General features: G+C 41.0%; 1 protein-coding gene and 1 long non-coding RNA gene across 6 annotated transcripts in view; both read left to right on the top strand.

Moving 5' to 3' along the window:
* Nucleotides 1-205: 205 nt before the first annotated feature.
* LOC106902159 lies at nucleotides 206-2,533 on the top strand. Its single transcript, XR_001414445.1, has 2 exons — nucleotides 206-271; nucleotides 1,098-2,533. It is a non-coding gene; the product is annotated as an uncharacterized LOC106902159 (long non-coding RNA).
* Nucleotides 2,534-4,883: 2,350 nt separating this feature from the next.
* Nucleotides 4,884-14,634, top strand: part of CABIN1 (calcineurin binding protein 1) — a 116,431-nt gene continuing 106,680 nt past the window's right edge. For 3 of the 5 annotated variants that reach the window (XM_014964666.1, XM_014964691.1, XM_014964682.1), the window contains exons 1-11: nucleotides 4,884-5,005; nucleotides 6,089-6,222; nucleotides 7,864-7,928; nucleotides 8,377-8,469; nucleotides 8,804-8,917; nucleotides 9,130-9,264; nucleotides 9,530-9,710; nucleotides 10,671-10,800; nucleotides 11,667-11,816; nucleotides 12,898-13,190; nucleotides 14,389-14,557. In XM_014964666.1, the coding sequence (XP_014820152.1) occupies nucleotides 7,926-7,928; nucleotides 8,377-8,469; nucleotides 8,804-8,917; nucleotides 9,130-9,264; nucleotides 9,530-9,710; nucleotides 10,671-10,800; nucleotides 11,667-11,816; nucleotides 12,898-13,190; nucleotides 14,389-14,557 (1,268 nt within the window). In that variant the 5' untranslated portion in view covers nucleotides 4,884-5,005; nucleotides 6,089-6,222; nucleotides 7,864-7,925. The remainder of the gene's footprint in view (nucleotides 5,006-6,088; nucleotides 6,223-7,863; nucleotides 7,929-8,376; nucleotides 8,470-8,803; nucleotides 8,918-9,129; nucleotides 9,265-9,529; nucleotides 9,711-10,670; nucleotides 10,801-11,666; nucleotides 11,817-12,897; nucleotides 13,191-14,388; nucleotides 14,558-14,634) is intronic. The other 2 variants (XM_014964700.1, XM_014964673.1) reach the window with 1 other exon arrangement.

Raw genomic sequence — 14,634 nt, forward strand, 5'->3', positions numbered from 1 at the left:
CCCCCACTGTTACAGAGAGTTTTGAGCTAATACAGCATCTCACTGCGTGCTATGGATGGACTTTTCAGCTCACTGTCCCAGCGGGGAAGTGGTTTGGGTTTTAGGCCCCATATGCTCCCTCACTTTATGCCCTGGTGGCGGGGCGGCTGAAGGGCACGGCGCCCCAGGCCTTGCCGCGGGGACGGCCCCGGGCCCCAGCTGCCGCCTCCCCCGGGCACAGCGCCCGCTTCTTCGACTTCCTGACGGCGCAGCTGGGCCTCGGCACCGAGCGGTGAGTGCGGGACGGGGCGAGGGGGGGGCGAGTGCGGGCCCGGCCCGGGCGGGGAGCTCTGTCCCCGGGGCAAGGACAGCGTGGCTGCCCCCGGGGCAGGGAGAGGGAGAGCAGTTCCTCCGTCAGGGTTATGTGATGGGTGACTTTATGGCACACAGCAAACTAAAGCTCAGGGAGGTGGTGGAAGCGATGGTGATGTAGTTTTCCAGGCCCTCCATGAGATTCGGGTCTAGTAAAGATCTGGGAGTAGACTGCAAACGTTAAGTGCTCCTGGATGCTGAATCCCAGATGCACAGTTAGGTCCAGGTAAAGCCATGGACTGGCTTGTGCTCATTGGACAGTCTGGAAAATACTGTTCTCTAAAGATGAGCGGTTCCAATTGGTCTAACTGGTGGAAAACCCAGTAGGAATTAGTAGAGCGTCACCACGCCAAATGCTGGAAGAAGGCTGTTCCTAAAGGTAAGCCATGTCCCTTTCTGCCCTTCTTCCCTCTCTCCCCAAGGGAGCACTTCCCTGCCTCTTGGGCACTGTCAGGATAAATACCTGACAAGATTATGAGCTGCTTGGGTCCTTCTGAAACGGACAAGTATCTGGTATAAACAGTGTTGGAATTCAGCCTGCTTTTTGGTTTGTGTAGATGAAGTCTGGCACCTGTTTGTACCTGGCCCACATACAGCTTGTCTTTGCTTCTGTCAAATTAATACCATGGAGTGTGAGCCAGTGAGAGCTTAGCACAGATTTTCTACCGTGTTGCAAACCAGGCAGGGATAATAATCATAAAATAATGTTTCCTGTCCACTGCATTTTTGCTCTTATACCCAAAAAGGATTGTCATCCGCTTCTACCCACTGGAGCCCTGGCAGATCGGCAAGAACAGAACAGTCATGACGTTCCTATGATCCCTGGAGCAGCCGGTTGGAACAAAGCAATGATGAAGATAACCCAGAGATGACCAGCTCCATTTACTTTTTTCCTCTTATGATCAAATCTGTGTAGCTCTGCACCTTCACTTGTATGATTCACTTTTGTCTTTGCATCACATGCGTACGAAGTTCAAGTGGGGCAATCTTCTGTACTGATTTTACTAAAACAGTTCGAGTCTTTGTCTCAAGTCTGTCTCGCAGCCCAAAGGTTCTCCTGGTGCCTGTGGCTAAGCCATTGCAATCTGCTGGTGGCCATATGTGGGCCTTGAAAAAGCTGTCTTGTAGCAGCAGGAAGTTTAATTCCAGAACACATTTGGCTTTATTGAGGACCAGAGAGGTTCTTGGGTTCTTCCAGTTTTCCTCATACTTTGCAAAGCAGGAGGATCCTTTCTTCTGTTTCCTGGTGGTAGCAGAAGAGTCCCAGGCTGGCTAAGTAGAACTGGGAGTCAAATCCTTCTCTTTTCAAGCTCCCCGAAAGCCCTTTCTGGAAAGAGAGGTGATTACTGGGAGGGGAGTTTATGCTTTTATATAATTGTTTATTTAAGGCTCATGTCAGATCCTGTGCTCTGTGCTCTACCATTGCTACCCTTGGTGGCTGCTTCTGCCAAGTGTTAGTCCCCAAGATCTTCACGGCTGAATGTTTGTGTGCTGATGGCAACGAGTAGAGGAGGGAGCTGCTTGTGAAGAATTGCACTGTGCCACAGGAAAATACTTTGAAGGTTCTGCTACTGCCAGCTTTAATTCCTGTTATTTGCCCAGTTGTTCAAAATACTTTTACTCCCCCCACTGTTACAGAGAGTTTTGAGCTAATACAGCATCTCACTGTGTGCTATGGATGGACTTTTCAGCTCACTGTCCCAGCGGGGAAGTGGTTTGGGTTTTAGGCCCCATATGCTCCCTCACTTTATAACTGGAATACACATGGCATTGTATTTAAACAAAAGTGCGGTACTTTTAATGTATAATGTTATCTCTGTCTTCCACTGATCCTGAAAACCTCAGTTTCTTTTCCACTTTGTGACTCGGTCAGGTCACAGAAGGAGCTCAGAGGATCTGCAAGCGTGCTCTTGGGACACGGAGGTCCATGGGAAGGCAAGGGTGCTCCTTTGTCATTCAGGGTGGAGTGCTATTTGGTTATGACTTGAGGTCTCAAGATAGTTGAAAATATTCCTTCTAGTTACCATTTGAAGTTGGTTGTTCCCTCTGCATAATAAACATTTTCTGTGTTTTCAAAATCTGTCAGCACTATAATACCAAACACAAATTTGTGTATCAGGCAAGGAGGGCTACACATTACCTAGTTAATAAAATTTATTAAAGCCTCTTCTGATAAGCATCAGTTTGTTGGCTTACAGTGTTGCGTTTTTTTAGCTCTCAGTGCTTGGAGTCAGGTACCATGGCTGCCCAGGTACCTGCACTGTCTCAGGAGGTCTCTCCAACTAAAAGTTTTTGAAACTTGAGTAACAAACAGGTAGGTGAACTGAGTCTGAGACTTGTGTATAATCAGGAATACTCTGATGCAGAGAAGAGGGTGGTCAGCCCTGGCTTTGAATACTCTGAAATGCAGAGAATAATGGTGCTTTAACTCTCATGTGCAGACGGCTCATTTCCTGGAGGTCTTTCTTTCTACTTCATGAAGGAACAAGCACAAACTCTTGCCAAAGCCTTTGTTTCCTTCAGAGAAACTCTGCTCTGCCCTGTGCCCCAGCTGTCCTATTTTGGGCCATGTTGTCCTCTGCTAGACACTGCTGCAGGCTCAGTGCCTTCCCCTCACCCTTGGCTGCTCCCCGCGTGGGCTCTTGACTGGGAGTGACTTTCTTAGCATTGCAGAGCTGAGCAGGAAGAGATAAAGGAAGGAGAGGGAGAGCTTGGAAAAGAGTGTGCCATGCAAATATGGCTGAATAAAATGGGTCCTCAGTGTGACTTCCCCATCCATTTCCTTGTTTTGTCTGCATTTTGGCGTTATCTGACAAAACATCCTAGAAAAATGCAAAATGATGGCAAAAGTGCCGGGTCAAAGATCTTGAGAAATTTATGATTTGTGGACTTTGAGCTTTTTTTGTAAGAGCAGTTAAAATATTAATCAAAGGATCACTTGGTTATGAATTGCTTGTGCTTTGGTCTCAGCACAGAATGAGAGTCTGAGAGTCCAACGAGCTGGTGGCTGGCCGTTTTCCTTCATAAACTGCTGCTGCTGAATATACATTTTATGTTCACGTTGATCTGAAGAGATGGTCTATTTTTCTTCCACTCAGCTAATGTGGGAAAACCACTCCCCTTATCTAGGGCTCAGCAATAAGGTTATAAAACCCCTTTCCCTTGAATGCTGTGTGCAGATTGTCCCTCTTCTATGGGATGGAGCCTGCTTGATGTCTGGATTTAGTATCTCCCAGCTACAGTAGATCCTTTTACTGTTGTACCAACTCTGTTACTTCCCAGGCTTAACCTCCTAAGGTTAACTAATATTTGTGCTCCCAGAAAGGGCCTCTGTTGTTTGAGAACTCTGTGTAGGCATATTTACAAATTCAAAGGTAAAGACCTGATTTTGAAAACTGTGTAACCATTTCCTAGCTTCAAACCTTTGAACTGCAGACAATCTTTCTGTGTATTTACAGAGGAGAGAAGCGGCAAGGCCCTGAGCAGGCTCTACTGACAGAAAAGGGCACTACTGACAGAAAAATATTATAGAATCACCACAGCTTTGCAAGTTATTCTCCAAGTACAACAATGTGATGCTGCTGTTCACAGCAACCCTGTTCTTGGTTTGTCATGATGGAAAGAGCAATAGGAGAAGGAGAAATGGCCTCGAGTTGCACCAGGGGAGATTAGATTGGATATTAGGAAAAATTTCTTCACCGAAAGGGTTATTATGCACTGGAACAGGCTGCCCAGGGAAGCGATGGAATCACCATCCACGGGCGTATTTAAAAGACGGGTAGATGTGGTGCTGAGGGACACAGTTTTGTGGTGGCTTTGTCAGTGTTAGGCTCAATGATCTCAAAGGTCCCTTCCAACCAAAACGATTCTGATTACTGTCTCCCACAAATGGGATGCCGGAATTCATACATTCAGGACGAAGACTCCTTGTAGCACTAAATGCTGATTCAGGGAAACACTTGAGCACCCGCTTAACTTCCTCAGTGTGATGTGGCCCGTAGTAACAAGGGCTGGCTTTCCACACGTGGGTGCCTCCCACAGCAGGGCCAAGGCCGGAGCGTGCCCTCCTGGGTCGGTCTCTGCTCAGTCCGCCCTCACTCGACACGGGCACCAGGAGGGCTCTCGTTGGGCTGCGGATGGCACACCTTTCCTTCAAGACTCGCTGCAAGACGATCACCTCACATTTAAATAAAGCGATTGATTCCCAGCAGGAGCTGTGGTTACTATTTGCTTTGTGTCCCTGCCCCACGTCCTCCTGCCGCCACCAGGCAGAGATGCCTCCCCCACCGCGAGGGGCATAAAAGCACATTCCCATCTAAAGCACCACGGCAAATTTGCGGGAAAACTAGTCACTTTGGGATGATTTCCAGACTCACTGGAAAATCAACCTGCTCTTTATTTAAGCCACTGCACACACCGCCCCTCAGGCCACCGTCCGCCCTTCCCCGCCTCCCTGTCCCCAGCGTTCCCATTGGCTGTCTAAGGAACGGCTGCTGGGCCAATAAGCGACCTCTTTATTAGCACGTGGGGCTCCGGGGGTTCGGAGGGGGTTGCCGTGGAGACCGCCGGTGAGGCCGCCTCTCCGGGGAGCCGCCGCTCGCCTGAGGGAGCCGCTCCGGGAGCAGCGCCGGCATCCCGGGGGCGGCCCTGCGAGGTGAGTGTCCCGTCCGCCCCCGGCCCCGTGGAGGAGCCTGAGGGGCTGCCGGGGCTTTGGCCCGGCCCGGCCCGCCGGTGAGGGCTGCCAGAGCCCGGCCCCAAGCGGCGGGGCCTCGCCCGCTCCCCTCCGCCGAGCCACGGGCAGAGGCGAACGTGGGCTCCCTTCCCTCCCCCGGCCTCCTCCCGGCCCTTTGTGCCACCCTCCGGGGGCAGGAGCCTGGCAAGCAGCGTGAGGGGCGTCCCCGCTCCTCCTCGCGGAAAGTTGCCGTATTTCGGTAAAAATGGCTTTCGCAAAAAATGCGGCGGAGATGATCTTTGCAATGTTGAAAACAAAAACCCAAAACAAAACTAAAAAAAACCACACCCGCAAACTCTTGATTTTTAGCAAATGTATATTTGCCGTGTATGCATCCCAAGTGCAGCAGCAGCAACAGAAGCCGGGAAAGCCTGAGTTACTCCCTTTGTTTCTTATTTTGCAGTTGAGACTCACACAGGCTCTGGGAACACGAGCTGACATTTGAAATTTTTACTTAAGTTTTAAACTGCTAATGTAAAAGGAGATAAGATTTCAAGGCAAAAGGCTTTAAAGAGGTATTGTGGTCTCTTGAGGATGTCCTCAGCTGTCACAGCCACAAATTTATAGCTGAGACACTCTTGTAAAAGAAACAATTCAGACTGGCTTGTAATACTTCTTAATATACAGACTTCTTAATATAAAGACTAATTCTTTTTTCCAACCAAATTGAGGTAGCTGTGTTCCTCTGGAAGTGCTTGTAGCGACATACTTAACTCCTAGATGTTATGACACTGTTATAACTCAGTCCACAGTTAGGTTTGCAACCATGTATATTACCTGATTTAAAAATAAATGAAACAACCCCCCCACCTGCCTGACACACCAGTATAAAAGCTGTGCAGAGGCAATAGCCTTGTCCTGTTTTTCAAAAGCATTACACTGTTCTGTTATGCGCTCTCGACTTGTGAACAGCAGAGAGAAAAGCTGCTAAATATCTGTTACAAACTTTCTGGATAAATAAAAAGTAGAATTAAAATTGTTTCCCCACCTTTCCTGTACTTGCAGTTTTGCTGACAATCTAACCACGGAAGTAAACTCTTTACAGTAGCCTCTCTCCTGTTGACTTCCTCTCCCATCTTGAGCAAGATTGTGTGGATTCAGCAAAAGACTTGAGCGTATTTCTGAATATAGGCATATTTGTAAGTGAATTTAAAAACACTCCATTTAAATATGTAATTGCTTTGGAATCATACAGTCTTATTTATTTAGATGTTATAAGCATCTGCACTGTCTGTCAAAACCCGGGGCGTTCAATATTTCTGAAAGAGATAACCATTAATCTCTGTGCATGTATTTTCTCCCTATGCAAAGTAGACAAGGAATCCTTGTCTTGAAAGAGCTTTGAGGTTTTATTAATGTTTATTTACTGACTTAAAGAGAAAAATGCTTTATTGCTGTGCAGTTGTCAGTCTGATTTAGCTGGAAGCGAGGAAAGTAAGTGGTGCATGGGTAAGCAAAATATCATTGCTGAATGAATGAAATTCCTGTCAAAGCATTATTTGCTCTGCGTGCAAAACTAATCATGATGATGTATGAGTTAATTCAGCTTATAGTTCAAAACTCCCACTGCTTCCTGCTGTGGTTAATTCTGGACTTATTCTTCTGTTAACACGGTTTCCAATATTGAAGACTGTGTTTAGCCTGTCTTGCATGTGTCATCTTTTTGTTTGAGTTGATGGGGAGGTTTTATCACGTAGCAGTGAAGCTTTTCTAAGAAAGCAGCACAGAACTGTTTCGTATTTTTTGCCTTTACTAAGATAATGTTTCAAACATTTAATAGAGTATAAATCATGGGTTTAGTTATGAGGAAAAATGACTTACAGATTAAAGATGTGTATTTTCTGCTTTAAACTTTTTATCAGTGATAAAAAGACTGCAAACATTAGTATCTTTCCTTCAGAATAAAGAAATACCAGTTAGTAAAAGGTCAGTTTCTCTTTTTTTTTTTTGCGTAAATCTAATAGTTCTACGTGCATATGCAGTAGCTATAACTTGATTTTGCAATAGAGGTGGTCTGTAGATGGTGAACATGCTCAGAAAAGACAACTGTATTATAAATGATGGTTCTGTTCTAGCAGAGAAAGCAGTAACGAAAACATTTTTAATGTGAGGAATTTCCAGGTGCAGGCAGTATTTTGAGCAATGGATTGATTAGCCACTATGGCCTGCTGCAAAGTCAATCTGACACAGATAACCTTCCATTTTTTTCCTTTCCTGTTCTGTAAATATCCTTAAGTTGCTGTAGTTTCTAGGCATGAGAGAGGACTCTGGTTTGTGCTTTAGATAAAAGGTAAAGGAAAACTTCCATTATTTTTTTTAAAGTAACTAAAGAAAAAACTCATAAACTATAATGATTCATGCTAATAAAATGTCAGGGTGCTCAAGAAGCTTTTTTCATTTTAGCTTTTGTCATTAAAGAGGTTCATGTTGTAATGTTAATATACTGTACGTTAATTAAATACTATACAGTAACTGAATAACCTTATAGCTGTAGTTAAATTGCCAATACTTCCACTCCCCCCTCACCAACAGGACTGGCATTTTGAAAGCCATCCTGAAGTAGTGAATGTGCTTAACTTAGTATTTTATTCTCTGTCTCTAGTTAAAATTCACTTTAATGTTATTGTTCCTATGTGGTAGGGCAATTTATCTCTTGGCATGTGTGGTGTTGGCATAGGACAGTTAATTAGTTATTGATTAAAGTATTCCCAGACTGTCTTTTACTTCTGAATGCTTTCTTTATGGACAGAATAAATATTCTAATCCTGTTTGCTTTCCAGACCTGTTTGTGTTAGGCCCTTCCTCCTAATCCTGGAGAAAGACACTGTGAATAGCTGTGAACATGGTAAGGGCTTATTGAGATAGTTGTTGAGATGTTTTGGTAGAAATAAAAATGATTTTTTTTTGCTTTCCCTAGGACTCAAAATAAATTGGCATAATGAGAACATTGTTTTTAGAGTGGCTGTAGATGTTGGTAAATTTAAGGATTTGAAAAAAATCACTGTAACGTGCACATCTGTTCTTCCATTGCAAGCAACGGAAGCTCTTGCTTCCAAGACACTTGAAATTTTTGGGTTTTAGCTGCTTTCCGGGGGGAAATTGTTTTGACATTTTATTATTTGCAATTAGCAATTGCTAAACTCATTACAGTTTTTGTAACTTTGTATAGAGAGCTCTCAGTATTGTCCATTCACCAAGTAAAGTAAAAAAAGAAAAGAGGAAAATCCAGTTTGCAAGGGAAATGGGAACACGTAGATGTAACGTTTCTTGTTGCGTCTCAACTGTCGTTCTAGATTCGAATCGCAGCACTGAATGCGAGCTCCACAGTTGAGGATGACTATGAAGGTACCTTCAAAAGTCATAAGACACAGACAAAGGAAGCTCAAGTAAGTAAACCCACAAGTTTCTTAATGAAGTTTTGTCTTGGTTGGAGTTTTGCCCTCTCTCATTGCAGGGATTGTTCAACCATTGTGTTTTGTTTTTAAGAAAGTTGTGTTACTGTTTTACCTCTTGAACCCTCCTTTAGCAAGCTAAACCTTCATTCAAATGAGCTATATTAGGTCAGGAAGGCTAATGTTCAGCTATACAGTCTGTACATGATCTGCTGTATATCAGAAAGTATTAAAAGTGTGGAACCACTGATATTCATAATAAATATATTGTAATAAGTACATTTAATAAATTTGCCTGACAAAATAGGTTCTAATTTTTAAACCACAGGAAGCAGAAGCTTTTGCCTTGTACCACAAAGCCTTGGACCTTCAGAAACATGACCGATTTGAAGAGTCTGCTAAAGCTTATCATGAACTGCTGGAGATTCGTCTTCTGCGAGAGGTCAGTGACCTTTACAGAACGAAACTTTAGAAACTATTTTTATTCATTTTATTCATATTCATTTTCTTCATTACTTCATTTCTTATTGGGTATTACTTCATTTCTTATTGGAAAATTAGAAATGTCAGTGTTATCAGTTGGCAAGTTGTTTGCTGTTCTTTTTACTTGTCTAATTCCTAATGCCCGCGTTGCATTTATTTTATCATTTCTAGGCAGTTCTTTCTGGTGATGAGAAAGAAGGGCTGAAACATCCAGGCTTGATGTTAAAATATTCCACCTATAAAAACCTAGCACAACTGGCAGCACAAAGGGATGACTTAGAGACAGCCATGGAGTTTTATTTGGAGGTACAGTACAGCTGAAATAAAACACTAGAGCCTCAATATTGGCAAAAACTTGCCAAAATGTAGATGTACCCCTTTCAGTGTACATCATTTGAATGTATGTCTGAATTCTGTGTACTTTCTGGTGTTACATGTGGTATAATTGGTCCACCATTCAGTCACCAAGTTTAGTGGTGACCCTGCTGAAAACTAAAGCAGTGCCAATCCCTGTAGATAAGTGGATATGCATGTCTTAAATGTGAATAATATTGTTTGTCATGCTTTCTAGGCTGTAATGCTTGACTCTACTGATGTCAACCTGTGGTATAAAATTGGTCGTGTGGCAATAAAACTAATCCGTCTACCTTTGGCTCGTCATGCTTTTGAAGAAGGTCTCAGGTGTAATCCTGATCACTGGCCTTGTTTAGATAACCTTATCACAATCTTGTACACACTCAGTGACTACACAAGTAAGTACAGTACACTAAAAAAATTCTCAAGATATGTGTAATTTTACATATCGGTAAAAAATTGTAATGATACAGTTGTATAGGAGAAAGTATATCTTATGTAAGCAATACTTTAGGGTATGATAAAGACTTTTATTTCATGATAGGGATTTTTTTATTTCATGATGAGGTATGATGGTTTGTATCAATTCTGGTTACCCTAAAAATAGATGTCTGTGGTCTCTTGAATCAGACCCTCAGCAAGAAGTTTCCTTGTAGACTGTTCTCTTGCCTTTCAATATATGTTGATTTTTCTTTTCCTAGTCATTTCCAGCTACATAGTTCCAGGATCTGAGTATAAAACTACAGCCTTGATCATAGCCTAGTATGTAGTTGTAGCTGCAGCAGTTTATTGTCGCTACAACAGTTGATACAACTGACCCTAAGATTCTATGTTTTGAGTAATATCCAGTGGATGAACTCATTCAAAGGAAGTTTAGGAGAGAAGTTGCAAGATGGCAGAAATGTTGAATCTGATTCCTTTGTTCCTACTGGCATGGTCCTAATTCTCTTCACTTAATTGCCCACGCGAGCAAAACCCTGGTGGGATACGTTGGTTGATACTAATGGAACCTGCAGTTAAGACATTTGGTTACGTGAAGATGGTAAATGATTGTGATTCTGCTTTATGATTCTGATTTCTTTTGTGCAGGAATGGAGTTTTGAAGGTAAATAAAAGACGTACTGCAAAAATCTGTTTAAACAAAATTATATTGTCTTCTGGATGTAATACTCAGGAAGATGTAACGGTTTATTTTAACTGTATGCATGTAATTATTTGACATGTTACAAAGCTATTGGTCTAATTTATGTAAATGTCTCATTTAGTTGGAATTCAGTGGTCAATGTGAAGCCCAGAAATGGGAGCTTTTGAATGAACCAAAGTGGTGATTGACCATTCAATTTCTGTTTCTCTGTCAGCATGTTTGTATTTTATCTGCAAAGCTCTGGAAAAAGACTGTCTCTATAGCAAAGGATTGGTTCTGAAGGAGAAGATCTTTGAGGAGCAGCCTTGCCTCCAGAAAGATTCATTAAGGATGTTCCTCAAATGGTAAATGCCATCTTATACTATATACTGCATTTGGAGTGTTAAATTTTGAGTTTGTGATAGTTCAGAAAAGCTGGTGAGATATAATGCTCTAATTTTTAACAGTATCTTGCTGACCTGCCTTCTAAATAATAAATCAATGCTAAGTGTTGGTGCTACTGACAGAATGTTCTTCAATAATTACTTTTGGAGGGAGGTAGAAAGATGCAAAAAATCAATTTGCTGCTGCTCGCCTATTTTCGTACCTAAATCTCTTGTAATCATCTGCCTTTGTTTTATTTTCCTTATTTGCAGCTGATATCTGCAAAATTATTTTTAGTTTTCTTTTCCTAATTAAAAAAACAAACCAAGCCACGTGGTTTTTTTGTTTCTGGATTGTGATATCTAGGAAAAAGTGGATTATTTTTCATTTCCAAAAATTCATTCCTAGACTCAGACTACACAAGAAAATTTTCAACTCCAAATTTTGTGATGGCATAAATTTCTCAAAATAGCACTTTAGAATGAAAGGAATTTTTCAGCCATACAATTTTTTTTCTGAACAAAAAACTTCTGTCCCAGAAAGAAAGCAAAAACATCCTGCTTTTCCCTTTGCTTCTCAGTGTTTGGAAAACAGAGTAGGACAATCTCCCTTTATCTTTTATTTTTTAAGGCAGAACAAAGATTTCAGATGGTGAACACTTCTATATGTGTGCTGTAAAGTTTGTAAAATAATGTTAATTGAACGTCTGTTTTAACACCGTTTATTTTTGTTATAATAAGTTATCAATTGAATCTCCCCCAAGCTTTGAAAAAAAACCCAAACAACAAAAAAACCCCAAACAACAAACAAAAACTTTAACTTGTCTTCATTTCTTGTTATTTCTTAGTGACATGTCTATCCATAATGTAAATGTGAGTGCAGCTGAAACAGGAAGAATAATAGATGAAGCACTGGAGCTCCGTAAGAAAAGACAAGCTTTGCTCGTGCGCGACAGAGAACCAGACCTCAGGCTGGTCCAGCCAATTCCGTTTTTCACGTATGTCTTCATATTTTCTCTTTTTAAAGAGAACCATAGATGACCATGTTGCATTTCAGATTTCTTCAGAATACTTTTTTTTTTCCCCTTGTGAAAACAAGCAAACCCCACAGTGTTTTCATATTTTATGAGTTTATAGGTTGGTTTGGTGTTATTATGATTTTAGCATAAACCCTGTATTTATCAGTTTTCAACCTTTGAATTAAAACCAGTGATTTAAAAGAAATATATATCTTCACTAAGAACAATTTGGCAGCCATTCCAACTGTATTATTAGATTTTACTTCTATGACTAGTTTGTATATGAATTACAAAAGTTTAGCTTTATAAAAAATGTTTTTATTATTGGGATAATGGAAACTGGGAAACAAATTACAGTTCTTTATTTGCAACAATATATAAAGATACTCATAAGTTGTTTTATGTATCTTTATTAAGGCATAAAGGATTGGGTTTTGCTTTGTTTTTTTAATTCGACATATTTTTCTGGAATATAAGTGGACTCTGCACGTAGGTCCTATTGCAGAAAAGTTGCTTCTACTTGTGGATAAGGGTGAGATATTTTTATTGTTGTTGATTGAATGCAGAATCTGAACATGGTTCCCTGGACACTACTTTTTTTAGGGTTCAGTATAGAGTAATTTCCTCAGCGACTACTGCATAGACCTTTTTTGATAGAGACATTTTTTGATATTAGGCACATTATTGACTCCCATTTCCTTCTGACTGCAACCGACTCACCAGTTTCCTCTGAAAACTTTTGCTTGCTGCCACATTTTATTCTTGTTTTTCTAAGTGGTCTATTCTAGAATGAAAGCTTCTAAGGACCTCTGTTTCAGGCCTGAAATTGTCAATGTTCCATGTGACAGGAAATACAGGAAGATATTCTCCAGCTTTTCTAGTAGTGGGACAGATGTTGACACTCAAATGTGTATTCCTCTCCCACTGAAAAGCTGCTTTTGCTACCTCTAAGCTATTAGAGAAGAGCAATGTTGAATGCTGTTAGGTTTGTAAATACAATTTAGAAAATAATGTGACAAGAATTAATGAAGTTGTGATGCCACTGTGTTTCCACATGCAGGTGGAAGTGTTTAGGAGAAGCTTTACTTGCCATGTATCACCACCTCACAACGTGTGATCCTCCTCGGCCCAGTCTGGGAAAGAGAATTGATCTCTCGGAATACCGAGACCCAGTTCAACATTTGACTCTTTCTCCTACCTCTGCTCCCGTCAGCGTTATTCAGCAAACTCCTGTGAGCACTAATCCAGTGGTGACAGTGACAGAACCTGTGTTACCTTATACTCCAACCACACCCAACTTTCCGAGTCACAGTCAGAATTCATTGGAACCAGGAGCTACTGTAGGTGAGCAAGGTACTTCAGTCTAAGATTCAAGATATCTTTCATACTTACCTGCGTAATAAAAGCACTACAGAATTCAATACAAATTCAAATTCCCATTGAATTCGTATAAATCTCAGCATTTGTATAACATCTGGTAGAAAAAGTGAAGTGGAGCTCTACTCCTGTGTAATAAAAGCACTACAGAATTCAGTGGGAATTTGAATTTGTATAAATCTCAGCATTTGTATAGCATCTGGTAGAAAAAGTGAAGTGGAGCTCTATAAAATTCAGTTCTGTTAACCCTTCACATTAGAAATGGAAGGCCACCAGAGTCTCTGAAAATCACTGGTTTCCAACTAAGATGTAGGACCAGTGTTCAGGACACAGGAGTTACTTTCCTGTCTAATGGAATTGTGAGTCAGGTTGATTTGTTGTTCTTGATTGTTACTCCAGTGCAGGAATGTTTAACCTCTTCTGGTTTTGTGCTATTGACTCATACTTCAGTTTTTCTTCTTTAAGATTAGAAGGTAACACTTCAGCCTCTTCTGGTTTTGTGCTATTGACTCGTACTTCAGTTTTTCTTCTTTAAGATTAGAAGAATCGTGGCTCCATTCAGTGGTGATGCATATCAAGCTTTTAATGTTGTGAAGAGTTTTGAGCTCCTTAAAATGAATGAGCTGTTTAACCGGATTATTCTTCTGCTCATGTGTAACTTTAAGAACCTGAGAGAACCAAGCTGTTAGCTATATCTATTTGAAATCTGTAGCAAGAAGTTTGAATATTTTATACTGTAGCTGTATATGTATTTACATATCTAAAACTATCAAGGAGTTACCAGTATTTTGTTGATATTCATGAGAAATTACAGGTGTAATTACAGGAGTTATAGGCACTCTTATGATTTCCATTTCAGAAACTTCTTGATGACTAAAATAATGAATTCTAATGAATAATTAAATGCAGAATTTTCTGTAAGTCTCCTTCTTGCCTCAGACAAGCATTTTTATGCAAAATGCCATATCCTGTTGATATTAAAGTGATTGTTTAAATGATTTTTAAATTTTTGGCACTGTCTTCCAGAGGAAACCAATGAATCTCAAGTGTTGCTGTAGAAAAAAATAATGTCATCCACAAATAACTTTTTTTTTAATAGAAAAGATTATCCTCTTTTTGTTTGGCAATTTAACCTGTCGGTATTTATTTAATTATTTTCTAATTCTGTTTCTAGGTGACATAACTGCTGGTGATAAATCTAAGAAAGGCGTGAAGCGAAGGAGAATTACGGAAGATAGTGGTGAAACTGCAAAAAGGAGATCTGCTAGAGTCCGGAATACCAAGTGTAAGAAAGAGGAGAAGGTTGACTTTCAAGAGCTGTTGGTGAAATTCCTTCCTTCCAGGTACTGTACAACAATAACTGTCATTATGACAGAATCAAGGACTAAGCAGAGGAAACTGCGTGGGGTTTTGTTTGATT

Source organism: Calidris pugnax, unplaced genomic scaffold (genome assembly GCF_001431845.1).
Source record: "Calidris pugnax isolate Ruff unplaced genomic scaffold, ASM143184v1 scaffold32, whole genome shotgun sequence".
Taxonomy (NCBI): domain Eukaryota; kingdom Metazoa; phylum Chordata; class Aves; order Charadriiformes; family Scolopacidae; genus Calidris; species Calidris pugnax.